This window comes from Apis florea, unplaced genomic scaffold (assembly GCF_048593485.1).
Source record: "Apis florea isolate Af1SG1 unplaced genomic scaffold, ASM4859348v1 contig_2291_pilon, whole genome shotgun sequence".
NCBI lineage: Eukaryota > Metazoa > Arthropoda > Insecta > Hymenoptera > Apidae > Apis > Apis florea.
In genome coordinates, this window is record NW_028256553.1 from 601,117 (window position 1) to 616,380 (window position 15,264).

Sequence of the window (15,264 nt, forward strand, 5' to 3'; positions counted from 1 at the left end):
AAATAACATATAGGTTTTAAACTGTTTAGACATAACAAAATACAAATCTCAAGTATTAATATGAAGTAAGATTAGTAATATATAATAATATATTCATATTATTTAAAATCAAGATTCTTATTTCAGAAAAATATAAAATAAAATATTTTTGACTAAACTGTTTAATTTTATTTTTTACTATCCTAAAATTCATGAAAAACAATATATTTTATTAGATATAATTACAATTATTTTTAAACTATTTAATTATAAAATAAAAATTATGTATCTTTTTTTTATATTGTGTATAGTTTATAGTTTTTAGCTATATTAATTTCAATAAATCATATAATTTAAATTATTAATATAAAGTTAAATTTAATAAATTATTTAAATACTAATTCTAATTATATTCTGAATATTTTCCTACTTTTTTTTCTATATTTCATAGTACTTGAATTTTTTTTTTTTTTGTAATTTTTACATTTAGAATATAATGCTCAAATACGATATGAAACATTTTTAAAATTTAATTTGAATTTTTGAATTTAAAATTTAATCATTTGAAATATTTTTGGAATAAAATCTGATAATAATTAATTTATAATAATTAATTAACCATAATAATTAAATAACTATAAACTAATAATAATTAATTAACTATTATTAATCCATAAATAAATTAAACACGATTCAATATATAATTTTTCAAAACTTGATGAAGTAAGTAAAAAGCGCAGACGCAACTAGAGTGTTTTAAACGGGTGGTAGTACGAAGTTTACTAGTAATCAATGGCGTGACATAGCATACTTAAAACTTGAAGATCATTAGTGTAGACAGTATTGAATTTAACTGTATTAAAAATAGTTACATTAACCTGGATCTTATAATGTTGTGTTTCATTATAATCAAATAATCGCGTATTTAAAAAAAAAATTATTTCTTGATAAGTATAATAACATTATTTTTAATTTGAAAAATAATATACTCTTTAGACACTGTAAAATACAATTTCTCTGCTAACTACTGTATTATTAGATTTTCTTAATACGGCAGCCATAAAACATTTTAATTTAAAGAATTGTTGAAGTAACAAAAAATGAAACAATCATGTGATATAATTACAATAAAATTAAAATGATAATGTATATAATATATAATAAGTAGTTAAATACATTATGAATGATAGATTAAATATAAAATATGCTATTATAATCTTTGATGAAAAATGTAAAGAAGGTATGTCATATTTTGTGATTTAAAAAAATTTGTTTATAAAATAATATATATTTAATATATATTAAATGTAATAAAGTAAATAAATTATAATGTTAATACACATTTTTATATATTATTTACAATAAAAGATTTCTTTATAATAATAAAATTCTTTATATTCTTTTAAAAATTATAATATTTGATATAATATTTTATAAAAGATATATATTTTATTGAAATGACAATTTAATATTTTTTCTTTTAAATTTAAAAAAATTTATAAAATAATTTATATTTATATAATTATACATAAATAATATTATTTCTAAATACATAAATATAAAATTTTTCTTATTTTTTTTGATATAATATAAATGATTTTTTAGCATTCATTATAAATATTATATTAAAAATAAAAAAATTGTTTTAAAATATTTATATAATTGATTTTTAAAATAAATATTTTAAAATTTATTAATGTAAAAGATAACAAATAAATTTAAATTAAACTTCTTAAAATTTTAATATTAAAAAGAATATCAATATTTCTGTTATAATTTTTTTTGTAACAGAATATTTTATCATATCATAAATTTAAAAAATGATTCATATGAGTTAATATGAAATGAAATTACACATTTATATAAATATGATAATAATAAATATTACATGTTTCAAAGAATAAATAAACCTAAATATGGGTAGTAGAGGAATTGGGGATATTCCAACAATATTTCATCCCCAGCAGACTTACACACCAAATATTATTCTTGGTGATAATCAGCAGAATCATGGCTCTCATAATACTGGTCAAGTTACTCATGACAATTCTGGTAAGTATTAATTATTTATGTATGATATAATGTGTACACACACACACACACACACACACACACACATATACATACACATTATATTACTTCTTTTGCCAATCTTGTATAATTCTAAAAATAATATTTTCAATTATGTTTTTAATCTTAAAATTTTTTGATATCATCATCAATAATCATAATCAAAGAATATCATAATCAAAGAAGCTAAAATTAAAATCTAGATTTAAAAATTAGATTTTTTTAGAATTAAAATTAGAATTTTAAAAAAAATTGTATAACAAAATTAATTTTTGTAATAATTGACTTTAATATAAAAAAATGAAATAATATTTTCTTTCAAAAAATTTTATAAATATTAAAATTAATTTTTATGATAATTGATATAAAAAAATAAAATAATATTTTCTTTCAAAAATTGATTTTTAACAAATTTTTTTTCTTCTTTCTTTCAAAATTGATTTATAATTAATAATTAATAATTATATAATAATTAAAATTAAATCATATTAAATGATATCAATTTTAAAACATTATTTATATATTTCTTTCAAAAACTTACTCATATTTTTGTTCAGTATTCTTTAATTTGATTCTTTAATTTGATGATTACTATGATATTCAATGATTGCACGATTAATATTACTTATTACTATGACAATTAATATCAAAAAAAATTTTACTTGAATTATATAATTTCTAAATATTTAGGCTGTGAACAGCAACAGGGATGTAGCGTTAGTGGTGGTTGTGGTGATTCCGTACCAAGTTGTCGTTCCTTGGAGACAAGTGGTAGCGGAATCGCTTCTGGGGGAACCGATAATCAAGGGCACAATACGAGTCAAACTCAAGTTCAATCCCATGTGACAGTATCGCCAGTTACTTATCAACAAAGATCCAATTCTCTATCCGCTTGTTACGCATCTTGTTGTGCCGAATCTGCGAAAAAGGTTTAATTTTCATATCTATATAATTTATTATTAATAATCTTAAAAGAAAATAGAAAATTATATTTTATATAATTTAAAAAATTCTTATTTTTAAAATTAAGAGCTTGTTTTTCTCTTTTTTAAAGTACAAATTTTGTAATCATTTTATTTTTTTGTATAATTTTTCGAATTCTAATTCTTAAAATTAATAATTTTCTTATTTTAAAATCCAAAGTCATAAATTTAATAATATAATCACATAATTTATTATATATATATTTCCTTTATATATTCTTTTATATTTATTAAAAATATATAATTTATTATCTGATGTTCGCATGTTACAATTTCAGATATATTTTGGGGTGTGCGTTACAATATGTGTTACAGCAAGTTGGGTCGGTGCAACACATTGTATTAAATATTTATATTTTCACAAACACGAAATTTCTACTTATTCACCGTTTTCTAACTCGTCTATTACAGGACATCACCAGCATGTAAATATATAATATCTTTGCAGTTTTACAAATTTTTATTATATTTAAATAAATCCGATATATTTCTATAAAATAAATTATAATTAATTATAGTTATATGTATTTCTATATAAATTTGATAAAAATTTAGATCTATTTATTTCAATTTATTTCATAATTCAATTATTTCATAATCATTATTTCATAAAATAATTCAATATTTTAGTAATAAATAATATAGTATATATAAAAAAATATAATTTTCAATCGAGTTATATTTATATTAATTGTTACATCACTTATTATGTAACAATTTAAATTTTATAATTTTTTCGTTTTACATAATAAGACATAAAATCTAAAGTTCAACTTAACTAATTTAATTTATTTTAGTTAATTTAATTTATTTCAAATCAAATATTGTTTTTAAAATTTTTTTTTAATTTTTCGATAAATTCGATATTATTTTATTTTTGAATAACTATTTTAATTTATTTGTTACATATTTTTTTCTTTTTTTTTCCAGTTTATTTCTTTTATTTTGAGATTTACATTTTATGATGATATTTTTAAAATATAAACAATACATTGCAAATAATTCATTGATTTAAAATAAAAAAATGAAGAAATAGCATTTATTCTTTTAAAAATTTTCTTTTCAGAATAAATGTATAAATTGCAATTGATATAATGATTATATGATACGAATGTCGATATTTATAAATAATTATAAATAATATAATTTATTATATTATTTATAATTATTTATAAAAATATAAACATAATATTAATTTAATTAATTATTTTATTTTAAATAAAATCTATTATCATTCTTAAAGTTATATAACATTCTTAAAGTTTTTTTCATATCTTTCTTTTTAGGCGATTCCATATAATGCTCCATTCTTTACAACTTGGTTTTGTACAAATTGGGAAATTCTTTACTTCCCAGTTTATTTTCTTTGCCAATCTGCAAGAATTAAATGTAATAGTCCATCCGAAATAATTGCAGAAAGTTTACGAGGTTTTCGTGACAAAGGATTTACCGGTGGTCGTTTCTTAATTAGATGTAGTCTTTTTTGTGGACTTTGGGTAGTTACAAATTATATGTATATTTATTCGCTTAGAATATTATTAGCTACCGATGTAATGGCACTTTTTGCAACAAACGTATCTTGTGTGTATTTGTTATCGTGGGTTATTCTTCATGAACAATTTGTTGGAGTAAGGGTGAGTATTCATAAAATTTATAATGTATTTTTAATTATTAATTAATGTTAAATTATTGTACTTATTAAGCTATTTATAATAAACCTATTACAGATAGTAGCAGTCATTTTATGCAATACTGGAATTGCACTTTTAGCATATATGGACGGCATAACTGGAAGTCCAACTTTAGGAGGTGTTGTTTTAGCAACATCGGCAGCAGCTGGTTCAGCAGTTTATAAGGTAAAAATCAATGTTTTTATATCTTTATTATTTCAAGATTTCATGCGCGTGACTCCAAGCATGCTTGTTATTACTCATTTCATTGAATATTACTTTACTATTACTTTCGAATATTTGTCAAATTTTTTCTCAATGCGACCATAATTGTTTATGTTAAAAAAAAGATAATAACTATTTAATTAATTATATTTGAATCTAATAAAATAAAAATAAAAATAACAAGATAAGCAAAGACAAAGCACGCTAAATAATTCGAGCGATAAGGATTAAGATTATAATATAATTTATCTTGTTACTATTTTAATATTGTTTAAATTATTAATATATCAATATTATATCAAGATAATTCAATGGATCTTATAAAAGTCATAATATAATGTTAAATTAGGTGCTGTTTAAGAAAGTCATAGGGGAAACAACATTTGGTCAAATGTCTTTATTCTTTTCACTTATTGGATTGTGCAATGCGGCATTATTGTGGCCAATTTGTTTAGCTCTTTACTTTTCGGGAGCGGAAAGCATACAATGGGGACGATTACCATGGACGGCATTACTTTTGGCAAGCATTTTGCATTTAAGTTAGTATTTTACTTAATATTAATTATCTAGAATTCAAAAAAAGAGATTAAAATTATATTTTATTATTATTTAGTTGCAAACATGCTTGGTAACTTCAGTATTGCTTTGACCTATGATCTATTCATTACATTAGGATTGATCACCGCTGTACCTGTATCCGCAGGTACGGTAAAAATATAACTTTATTAATTTAATTTATAATAATCATATTTAATAATTGTTCAATATTATGATATTACAGCATTGGATGTTCTTTTATACGGAGCTCATTTTATGGGCATGAAATTGGCAGGAATGATTTTTATAGCAGTTGGCTTCTTTCTCGTGATGTTTCCAGATAATTGGCCAGATTATATAACCAGACTACTCCGGTATGCACTTTAAATATAATTTTTATACATAATTTTATGGTATGTTTATAACTTTTAAATGAATTTTTTAAATGAATTTTAGTTTTTAGTTCTGTAGATATTCTAAGCGTCCTATGTTTGTCCTTTTTACATACACGTGTGCGCGCGTGTATGTGTATGTATATATGTATACATCGTATGTATATATACATATTTATATATTTCTTCTTTCCATTTTTGCAAGAATATTAAAATGTCGTTTATTTTGTTTTGCACCATAGAGGCAATGTAGTCTCACTGATGTAGGATATGCTTGATATATAAAAATGGCCTATAAATATCTATCTTTCTATTATTCACTTCTGTATTTGAATTTCTTTGAAGCATATCTAACTTCATATTTCATATTTGTGAATAGCTTTTAATAAAAAAGACAATCTATTTTCAAATTATGCAATTATATATAATATGTTTGTATATAACATTTTAATATTATGCATAAAATTATCACGTATAGTGCTTCTGCTATCACGTTAATTCTGTCAATAATTTTAAAAAAGTTGAAATATTTATAAATATAAATAATATATTTTTATATTAAAATTCTATTACGTTAATATTTTCATTGATAATAATATTATATTTTTTTTTAAAATGCTGTACGTGTGTTTACATGTATAGGTAAATTTAAAAGACTGATTTGGTCTAAACAAAATATTTTTTTATGTTTAATTAAAATATTATGCTTAATTAAAAATGTGTGATAGTTCATTTAATGGTTTTATATTTTTGCTGTGTAGAAAAGATTCAAAGCAAAGAGTAGACATTTTCTTTGCCATTAGAGGTACTGTGTGTTTCATGAATTAACAAAAATGAAAAATGGCATTGATATTATTTTGCAGGATGCCTGGAATATGCAACAGGTTTAAAGTATAATTAAAAAAATATCTTTTATATCCAAGATAAATATTTCATGATATTGAATAAATTAGTTTTTATTCGTTGAAATGATAGACTTACAAAGCTCAAAGTTTATAATAATAACTTGAAATTGCTATCTTGTTAATACAGCTTTTAGATACTTGCAAATTGTGGAAATATATAGTAGTTAGAATATATACAATTTGCTAATAATTAATGTACAATATAATGATAAATTAAATGCACATAAATTTGTTGAATGAAAGCTACTATTATTATAAAATATCTATAAAAATATTTAATTTATTTCTATATGCAATATTTCTTTTAAAAATTCAATTTTTAAAAACTGTCAGACTGACTACAGTCTAATCAATTAATAATTAATTTGAATTATTATTATTAATATTAATATAATTATTAATTATCGTTCATAATTTAAAAATAAAATATCGTAAAATATTTTTTGTTAATAATTAAAGAATTTAATTAAAAACTATAATTTTTTGTATTTTATGCATTATAAAAAAATAATTAATATTGAATCTTAATTTATAAAATAGAAGAATTTTTATTTGTATTTGGTTTCTATTTCGTTAGAAAATTTTATTATTATTTTTTTTTTTTTTATAAAATTTATCTTATTTTTTAATTTATTTTTAATATATTGGTTACTAAAACATTTGAAAATAATATCATATATTATATTCTGTTTTTTGTAATCGAAAAAGGATTTTTACGTGTTCATTAATGATCTTTTATGTGTTTAGAATATTTTAGAGTAAAAAAATAAAATTTAAAAATAGAATTATAAACATACTAATAAATTATATATATATTATAAGCATATATATATTATGTATTTTATATGATATTTTATAAATTATTTTAAAAATATTTTCTTATCTTGTTTTTAATACAGTAATATTAAAAAAAAAATTAGCTGCGATTGATGATCGACATATTAATATAAAATGTGTATATATAAAAACAAATAAGAAGTAAAGCAACAAGATTAAAATTAAATAAAATAATTTAATAAATTTAGTTTAATTTAATTCAATTTAAAAAATAATAAATAAAATAAAACCAATTAAAATATAATAAAATATATAAAATAAATTATGAAGAGATAAAAAATCTGTAACATTTTTTTTTTTTTTGCGTTATTTATATTTTAATTTACATTTTCGTTTTTTTTCTATTCGCTCACTTTGCTTATTTAGATATTTCTAATGTTATAATTTTACATTGCTCCATTAATCCTTTTTAATATTTTTAATATTAGAAATAAAATTATATAATAAAAATTAATAAAATTATATTAGAAATTAATATTAGAAATAATGATATTATATGAAATAATAATGAATATTAGAAATAACATACAAGAAATAATTATATTTATACTTGTATAAATACTTGAATAAATGCAGGCATTATAGTACATGAAATATATTTGCAATAATTATTTTTTAATATATTGAAACAAATATTATAATTAATATTATAATTAATATAAATATAAATATATTAATATAAATATATTTTATTTCATCATATATATTAAATATTTATTCTACTATATTAAAGAACAATTAATTAATTCATTTATTAAAAAATAAATATATATATAATGTTTCGTAAATCATTTTATTTAAATTTTAATGCGAGTCATTAAACTTAGATATGTTTTTTCTTATGGGGAAAATATCTTATTTAATGGAAAAAAAAAGGCAAAGTAAAAGATATAAAAATTATAAATATAAAAAAATTTCTGATAAATGAAATTTTGTTTATACAATATAATTGATTCTATCTGTAACTATGTTTTGCACAATATATAATTTAAAATTTAATATATAAATTTATAAAAAATATTGAATATTTTGAATTTAAAAAAAAAAATGAAAAATTGTTATATATTTTTGATTTAATTTTTGCAAAATTTGAATTAAAATTTTTAAAAAATTAATTTAATTTTATTTATTAGTAATATATTTCAATTTTTTTTAAATTTAATTTTAAAGGTTAAAAATACAATTTACTTGGATATTATATATTCAGAATTTGTTAATGTTACTTTCAATATGAATCGGAACATTCAATTACATAAGAAAATACAACAAAATTGCTTGAGCTGCTTGTTGTGTTGTTTATGATTCAACGTCAACACTTCATCACTCGCTTCCCAACAATCAGGATTATATGCTGTTACAGAAACATAGTCCTCATGAGTCACAGTTCGAGGTAAGAAAAAACATCGCCTTCGTTTTATATGTTACTTATATCGAAAATTCATCTGTATTAATATCATGTTAATCATTATATTATCACTTATAGTACTTAAATATATATTACAAAAAATTATTTATAATTAATAAATAATAAATAAAATAAGCATTATTATTAATAAGTAATGTATTAAATGAATAGCATTGGATATGATATTTTTATATTTTTTATATTATATTTATATTTATATATCAATTATCTAGTATTATATATTTTTTTATATTATATTATGTTATATTTTTCAATTATCTGTGTATTAAATGCAAAATTTATAATAATTATCAAATTATTTTTTTTAATTCAATAAAATATGTTAAAAAAATATGATAACAATATGAACTATTGTTAATTACTAAATATTAATTAATAATATTTCTTAAAATATATATTTTATATTTTAAAATGTAATTTTTAAAATTTTCAGATGAATTTTCTTCAAATGACAAATATAACGAAATGCATGATATGTCGGATGTTATGTTACGTTTAATATCTTATCTCTGTATTTATAAAATTCTATGTGCCTCTTTTTTTTTTTTTTTTAACTAAAAAGCATGTACGTTTGTTATTTTTATACACTTTTATGTTATATTTTAATCTTTACTCTAATCTTAATGTATTATATATTTTATTAAATATCAAATTTTTTTCTGAAACAAAATAATAAAAAAAAAATAATACAAATAAATCAATACAAATTTAATTTATTGTTTTATATATTATTGAAGAAATGTTGTCTGTGAATTAATGTTAAAAAAGAAAATTTTTCGTTCATTAAATTTTCTATTCGATATTTTCTTATGATATTGAATATTGATTTAATCGACGTAAAAATTCTATAAATATAAATTGCATCTTTTAAATATTTAATATATTTTTTTATATTGTCTTTTTTCTTCTTATAAATTAAAAATTTATATATAATTGTAATATAATTCATTCAAGAATATTAGAAAATTTTTTTTATATTATATTTGCATACAATTGTGAAAAAAAAATAAATTAAATTAGAATAAATATTATATGAAAGTTTGAGCATTCAAACTTAGATTAAATTTTAGTTAATGACACTGAAATATTTATATTCTTTTATGTTTTTAGATATGTATATAGATATTTATGTAAAGGGCTAAGAAATGATGATTTTAACCAATGAAATTCATTGGTTAAAAATTTTGAGCCAATGAGTTTCAATATCAGAGGCAAACATTTTTTGAATTCAAATCTATCAAAATCTAAAAAAGATAAAAAAAAAGTTCAAAATTTTTAATGTCTTAAATTAAGATTTAGCATTGATTTATATATGTATATATTATTTTTCAAATCGGTAGGACGGTGAAACAATAAAATAAAATGAAAGAATAAATTCTTTCTATATTAACGAACTATCTATAATTTCTTTAATAATGATAATAATGCATACATATCGTATAATAATATATTACAACATAAAAAAAAAACGGATAAAACTAAAACCACTGTCGAAAGAAGCCGTCTACAGGTCCTCGCAGGAAATAACGAAAATACTGATGAAAGGGATTAATATATGCAGTACCACGGGTGGACAGCAGCGAAGGAGCACTTTTGCTAGAAGCCGGTATTCCTCAATTCAACAACGGCAATATCGGCTACGAAGCTACGGTGTTTCATCGGCTTATGGTGATGGCCAAATGTTACTGCCAATGAACAGCACTAACAGCAATCAAGTTAACAGCAGCCAGTCAAGCAGCGAGATGCCGATGACAACGTGCGCGAATCTGACACATCGGCACATTAACTCATCCCAGCAGAACAACACGGGTTCCGAATCCCAACGTCGCCGAATCCCTATTTCCATTACGACCTCAACCTCAACTCCGATTTCAACTTCCATCATGACAACTATCTCGACTTCGACCTCGACCTCAACCTCGATCACAACCTCGACCGCGACGAATAATCATCAACGTTCCCATCCCCCTGGCCTTCAGAACTAATGACAAGGTATGGCTGAATATTAAAAGCCGCGAATTGAAGTTCTGAATTTATGTGAAGTTACATCGAAAAAAATTATTAATATTTTTGCAATCAATTTCGTCGATAGGTTCATTTTTCTTTTTATGTTTCTTTTTTTTTTATTTTTCATGTGATATCGTTATAAAAATTAATTCCATGATATATCCAGATAAATAAGAAAAAATAAAATTAAAAAATTAAAAAAGAAAGTTAAATAATATGAAAGTTTATTTCATTTTGTAAAAATTATGTTGAACGACATTCAAGCAGTAATAATTTATATGCGATTAATCAAAATACAAATTCAAATTTCTCTATAAATTTATCTATATAAATTATAGATTTATGAAGGGAAAATTGTATCAATCTTTAATTGAATATGATTTGTCTAATCGATTTATTAATTATCTTACAAAAGAATCATTCTAAATACAATTGAAATAAAATATATTAATTTATATCTCCTATTTTTATTTTCAGGTTATTGAAAAATACAAAAAATGTTTTGTAAATTCTATAATTTTTTCTATAAATTTATAAATTTTTGTTTAATATTAATTTTTACGAAGAAAAATGAAATGTAAAAACAACAATGTCATATAATTTTTTATGAAATCAAGTGTTGTTTCTTACTTAAATTTTTCAGCAATCAATTGGTCAGCAAAAAATTAAAAGAAATAATAAAAAAAAATATGTTTATTATTGGATTTAAATAATTTTTCATATTAATCATAAATTTTATATAATTATATTAAATATGTGTTTGTATATATATATTTTTTATATATATGTTCAGTATATTTCATCGTATGTATTAAATGTATCACATTGAATGTAACTTATTTAACTTGACGACTTCAAATTACTTGCAATTTACTCGTTGTATGATGATCGTAGTATTAATTATTTTGATGTGTATTTGTTTTAATTAATTTTTTGCTATTTAATTAATTTATTTCTGTATCTATACAAAAAATATCACTATTATAAATATTTCAATTATCTATCAGTTGAAATTGTGTTATATAAATTATATAATTAAGGATTTTTATTTTATGGATTTTAATTTTATTTTTATTTTAATTTTATAGTAAATTCTATAATATTATGATAAATAATCAATGTTTAGATTTAGATAAACTTTATACATTTTTTGTTCTCAGAAAACGGTCCAATTTTCACCTGTCATCGTATCGAGATCTACATGGAAGAAACTTTGAATATCGTACACAGTTTTGTCGGTGGTTTCATTTATTAAATTAATATTTACTTGTTAGTACATAGTTCGAAATATCATTTGAAATAACATTTATCTTACAGGTATTTTGGTACTCGGTACCTTTGGCTTTCATGTGTACGTCTTTCAATTGGCTTTTAATATTACTTTTCGTGTTTCATATTTTTTTGTTAGAAATCTTATCGAACAAATATTGATAATAATAATTTATATACATCGGTATTCTTTTCGATTTTAATCATATAATTTTTATCAAAGCGATTTTATTATGCAATGAAAAGCTGTGAGTACTTTAATGTTGTCGAGTTAATCATTTTATATTTTAATATTTTAAATAACGAATGATCAAAGTTTTAAAATTTTATCTAATAAAGATATTTGCCTTTGTAATATATATAAATATGTAGATATCATATATACAGAATGCAATTGATATCCAAAAATTTAAAGAATGATTCGAAACGAAAATCAAGAATTTACTTTCTTTTTAATCAATGACATTAAAAAATACATACAAATACAAATATGAATAATTCAAGTAAAAAAAAGAAAAGATTGTCAAAAAAATTTTCTCTGTGAAAGAGAAATAGAGATAATAGAACATAATGTATTTTACCATATTCTACTATTAAAGATCTTGCCCTATTTTAATAATAGAATAAAATATTTCTTATTTCATTTTTAGTTCTATATTATTCCATTTTTTAAATTTTTTTTACAAAAAAATTTTTTGCAAATCATCAGTAATAAGAATATAATGATTTTCAAATTCAATAATGGATAACAACTTATCTCATATAAATCATAGAACTATAACTTGAGGATCATTATATTATTTTTCATTTCTTAAATTATTGTATATTTGTTCATAAGAATTGTATACATCCAGAATTATTTTCATTAGTTTTTTTTTTTAATTCTGAATAACTAAGAAACAAAGTCGAAAATATAATTTTTATAATCTTGATTTTCGATTTATTTTAGAAAATTGTTTAATTCATCTTTTAAATTTTTGCATATCTGTAACTAAATCGTTAATTTTGAAATGTTAGTTTCTGGTAGATTGTATTTTTATCAAAATTATTATTACTTAGTACATGCAATAACATGCCTGCATTTAAGAATGACTGGAAACTTTTCCCTGTAGCTAGATAATTTTGTTAGTATTTCTTTCTCCTATTCTTTAATGTAATATTCATTTAAATGTAATTTAATGGAATGAGAAGTCGTGACTAATGTCATGCTGCTTGGCGTTTCGCGTAACAATTTTCTTTTTTAAATTTAGTTTATGATGTAATGTATTGTTAAAATTTGCGGATACTTCTATTAATATTTTTCTATATTTAAAAAATCTTTGCTTTTAATTTATTAATCAATATAACTATATTTATAGATAATTTTATAATATACCTTACATTTTCTTGTTGAAAAATATTATACATAATATTATATATTTCATTTAATTAATAAAATTTTTAAATATATCAAAAATAGATGAAATATATTATAAAGAATTGAACAAATTAATAATTTTCTATAAAAATGTTTGAAACATTATCTATATAGTTCAATTCAGTATTTTTTTTTATTTTTTCTTTGAACAAAGAAACAAACCGCAAATTTTAAAATTAAAGATGTGTAAAGCTATCTTTGTAGAAATTTTCTATAATTCATATTAAATTAGAAAAATTTTGTTCAAATTGTATGAGATAATTAGATAATTTCTACAATTTAGCCGTTTATTGCTGAAAAAAGAAAGAAAACATATATAATATTTGCATGTAAATGAAGATGTTATTTAGAAAACCAAGAAATGAATAATCAAAGATTTAATTACAGATGGAGCAGAAGACATGGACACGGAGTATCAGGAAGTACGCAACGTGACGTAATTGATTATCGTACTGGCTATATAAAATCACATCTTCGTTCTCCTTCAGGAAGAGTTCGGTGACTACGAATACTATCATTTCAGGTAGAATTAATTTGCCAAAACAATAATGTGTGGATCTTCGAAACGTTTACATTTCAATTTTAAAAATCTCAAAAAAATATTGATAAAAAATACAAAAACTCGGATAAAAAATTTTAATTACACTAAAAATTATACTTCAATTTATTCGTCGTATTTTATCTAAATATTTATTTTAGTTTATATTATTATTTTCAAAATTTTTATAAAAACTGTTGAATTTTCTCTTTCAATGATTCTATAGTAAATATTACATTATAATTCAGTTAAATTATTTACACTTAAAAAAGTTCAGTGAATTTTTTTTTTCAAATTCTGAGACATTATTTATTAAATTTATAATCAAAATATGTGTTTACAATTTATTATTAAAATATTATTAAATATTTATAAATTATATAAAATTGAATAAATTTGAAAAATTTTTTATCGAGATAATATATAGATTTTATCTTTGATAACTATCATATACACATATCTCTAAGAAATTTATTACCAAAAACTGTTAATTTTTTAATATCGACAATTATAATAAAATTCATTCATGATTTTCGATTTTAATAATATTTTTATTTTTAAAATTATAGCTACTTTATATAGTTGCTTCTTTTATGAAAGAAGATATATATATATATATATAAAACATCAATTATTATATATATAAAAAAAAATATATAATGCTATATGTTTATATATAAATCTATATGTTTTATATCATAAAAAAAAAGGAATATTATGAATGATATTGAACAATCATATCTCTATAGTCAATAGCAGATTAGAAATAAGATATACTATAATTAATTAATCAAATAATTTAGATTTTTATTAATATTACAATATAAATTTCATTTAAATTTCTTTTTTTTAGAAACGTGATGTACAATAAAAATAATAGATATATTAAATTTTTATTTCTTAATTATATTTAAATTTTAGTATTATTCATAGTATCATGAAATTAATTTTATAATTAAGATAATTAAATTTAAAGAAAGAAAATCAAATTAGTTTGAAAGAGAAAATA

The 15,264-nt window shown here is 19.9% G+C and overlaps 1 protein-coding gene across 10 annotated transcripts; it reads left to right on the forward strand.

Moving 5' to 3' along the window:
* Positions 1–753: 753 nt before the first annotated feature.
* LOC100863199 (solute carrier family 35 member F3) lies at positions 754–14,798 on the forward strand. Of its 10 annotated transcripts, none has more exons than XR_015290722.1 (12): positions 754–1,219; positions 1,879–2,031; positions 2,740–2,978; positions 3,311–3,457; positions 4,319–4,666; positions 4,760–4,888; positions 5,277–5,466; positions 5,541–5,630; positions 5,709–5,838; positions 10,535–11,016; positions 12,192–12,269; positions 14,105–14,798. XR_015290722.1 is itself a non-coding variant. In XM_003689586.4 (12 exons), exons 2-11 carry the CDS (start codon positions 1,896–1,898, stop codon positions 11,007–11,009), a joined length of 1,863 nt encoding a protein of 620 aa, XP_003689634.1. In that variant the 5' UTR covers positions 754–1,219; positions 1,879–1,895; the 3' UTR covers positions 11,010–11,016; positions 14,105–14,244. The 10 variants fall into 10 exon arrangements, 8 of the variants coding, with proteins under 8 accessions (XP_003689634.1, XP_086759391.1, XP_086759390.1 ...); XR_015290721.1 differs by having other exon boundaries at positions 12,192–12,300; positions 14,105–14,132; XM_003689586.4 differs by lacking the exon at positions 12,192–12,269 and adding an exon at positions 8,959–8,988 and having other exon boundaries at positions 10,586–11,016; positions 14,105–14,244.
* Positions 14,799–15,264: the final 466 nt, after the last annotated feature.

What these genes read in the sequence shown, in the direction of transcription:
- LOC100863199 (XM_012494839.3), top strand. Translation starts at nt 1,896, where the DNA reads ATGGGTAGTAGAGGAATTGGGGATATTCCAACAATATTTCATCCCCAG. An exon ending in CTGGTTCAGCAGTTTATAAG is followed by an intron (nt 4,889 to 5,276) that starts GTAAAAATCAAT and finishes ATGTTAAATTAG; the next exon opens with GTGCTGTTTAAGAAAGTCAT. An exon ending in CGCTGTACCTGTATCCGCAG is followed by an intron (nt 5,631 to 5,708) that starts GTACGGTAAAAA and finishes ATGATATTACAG; the next exon opens with CATTGGATGTTCTTTTATAC.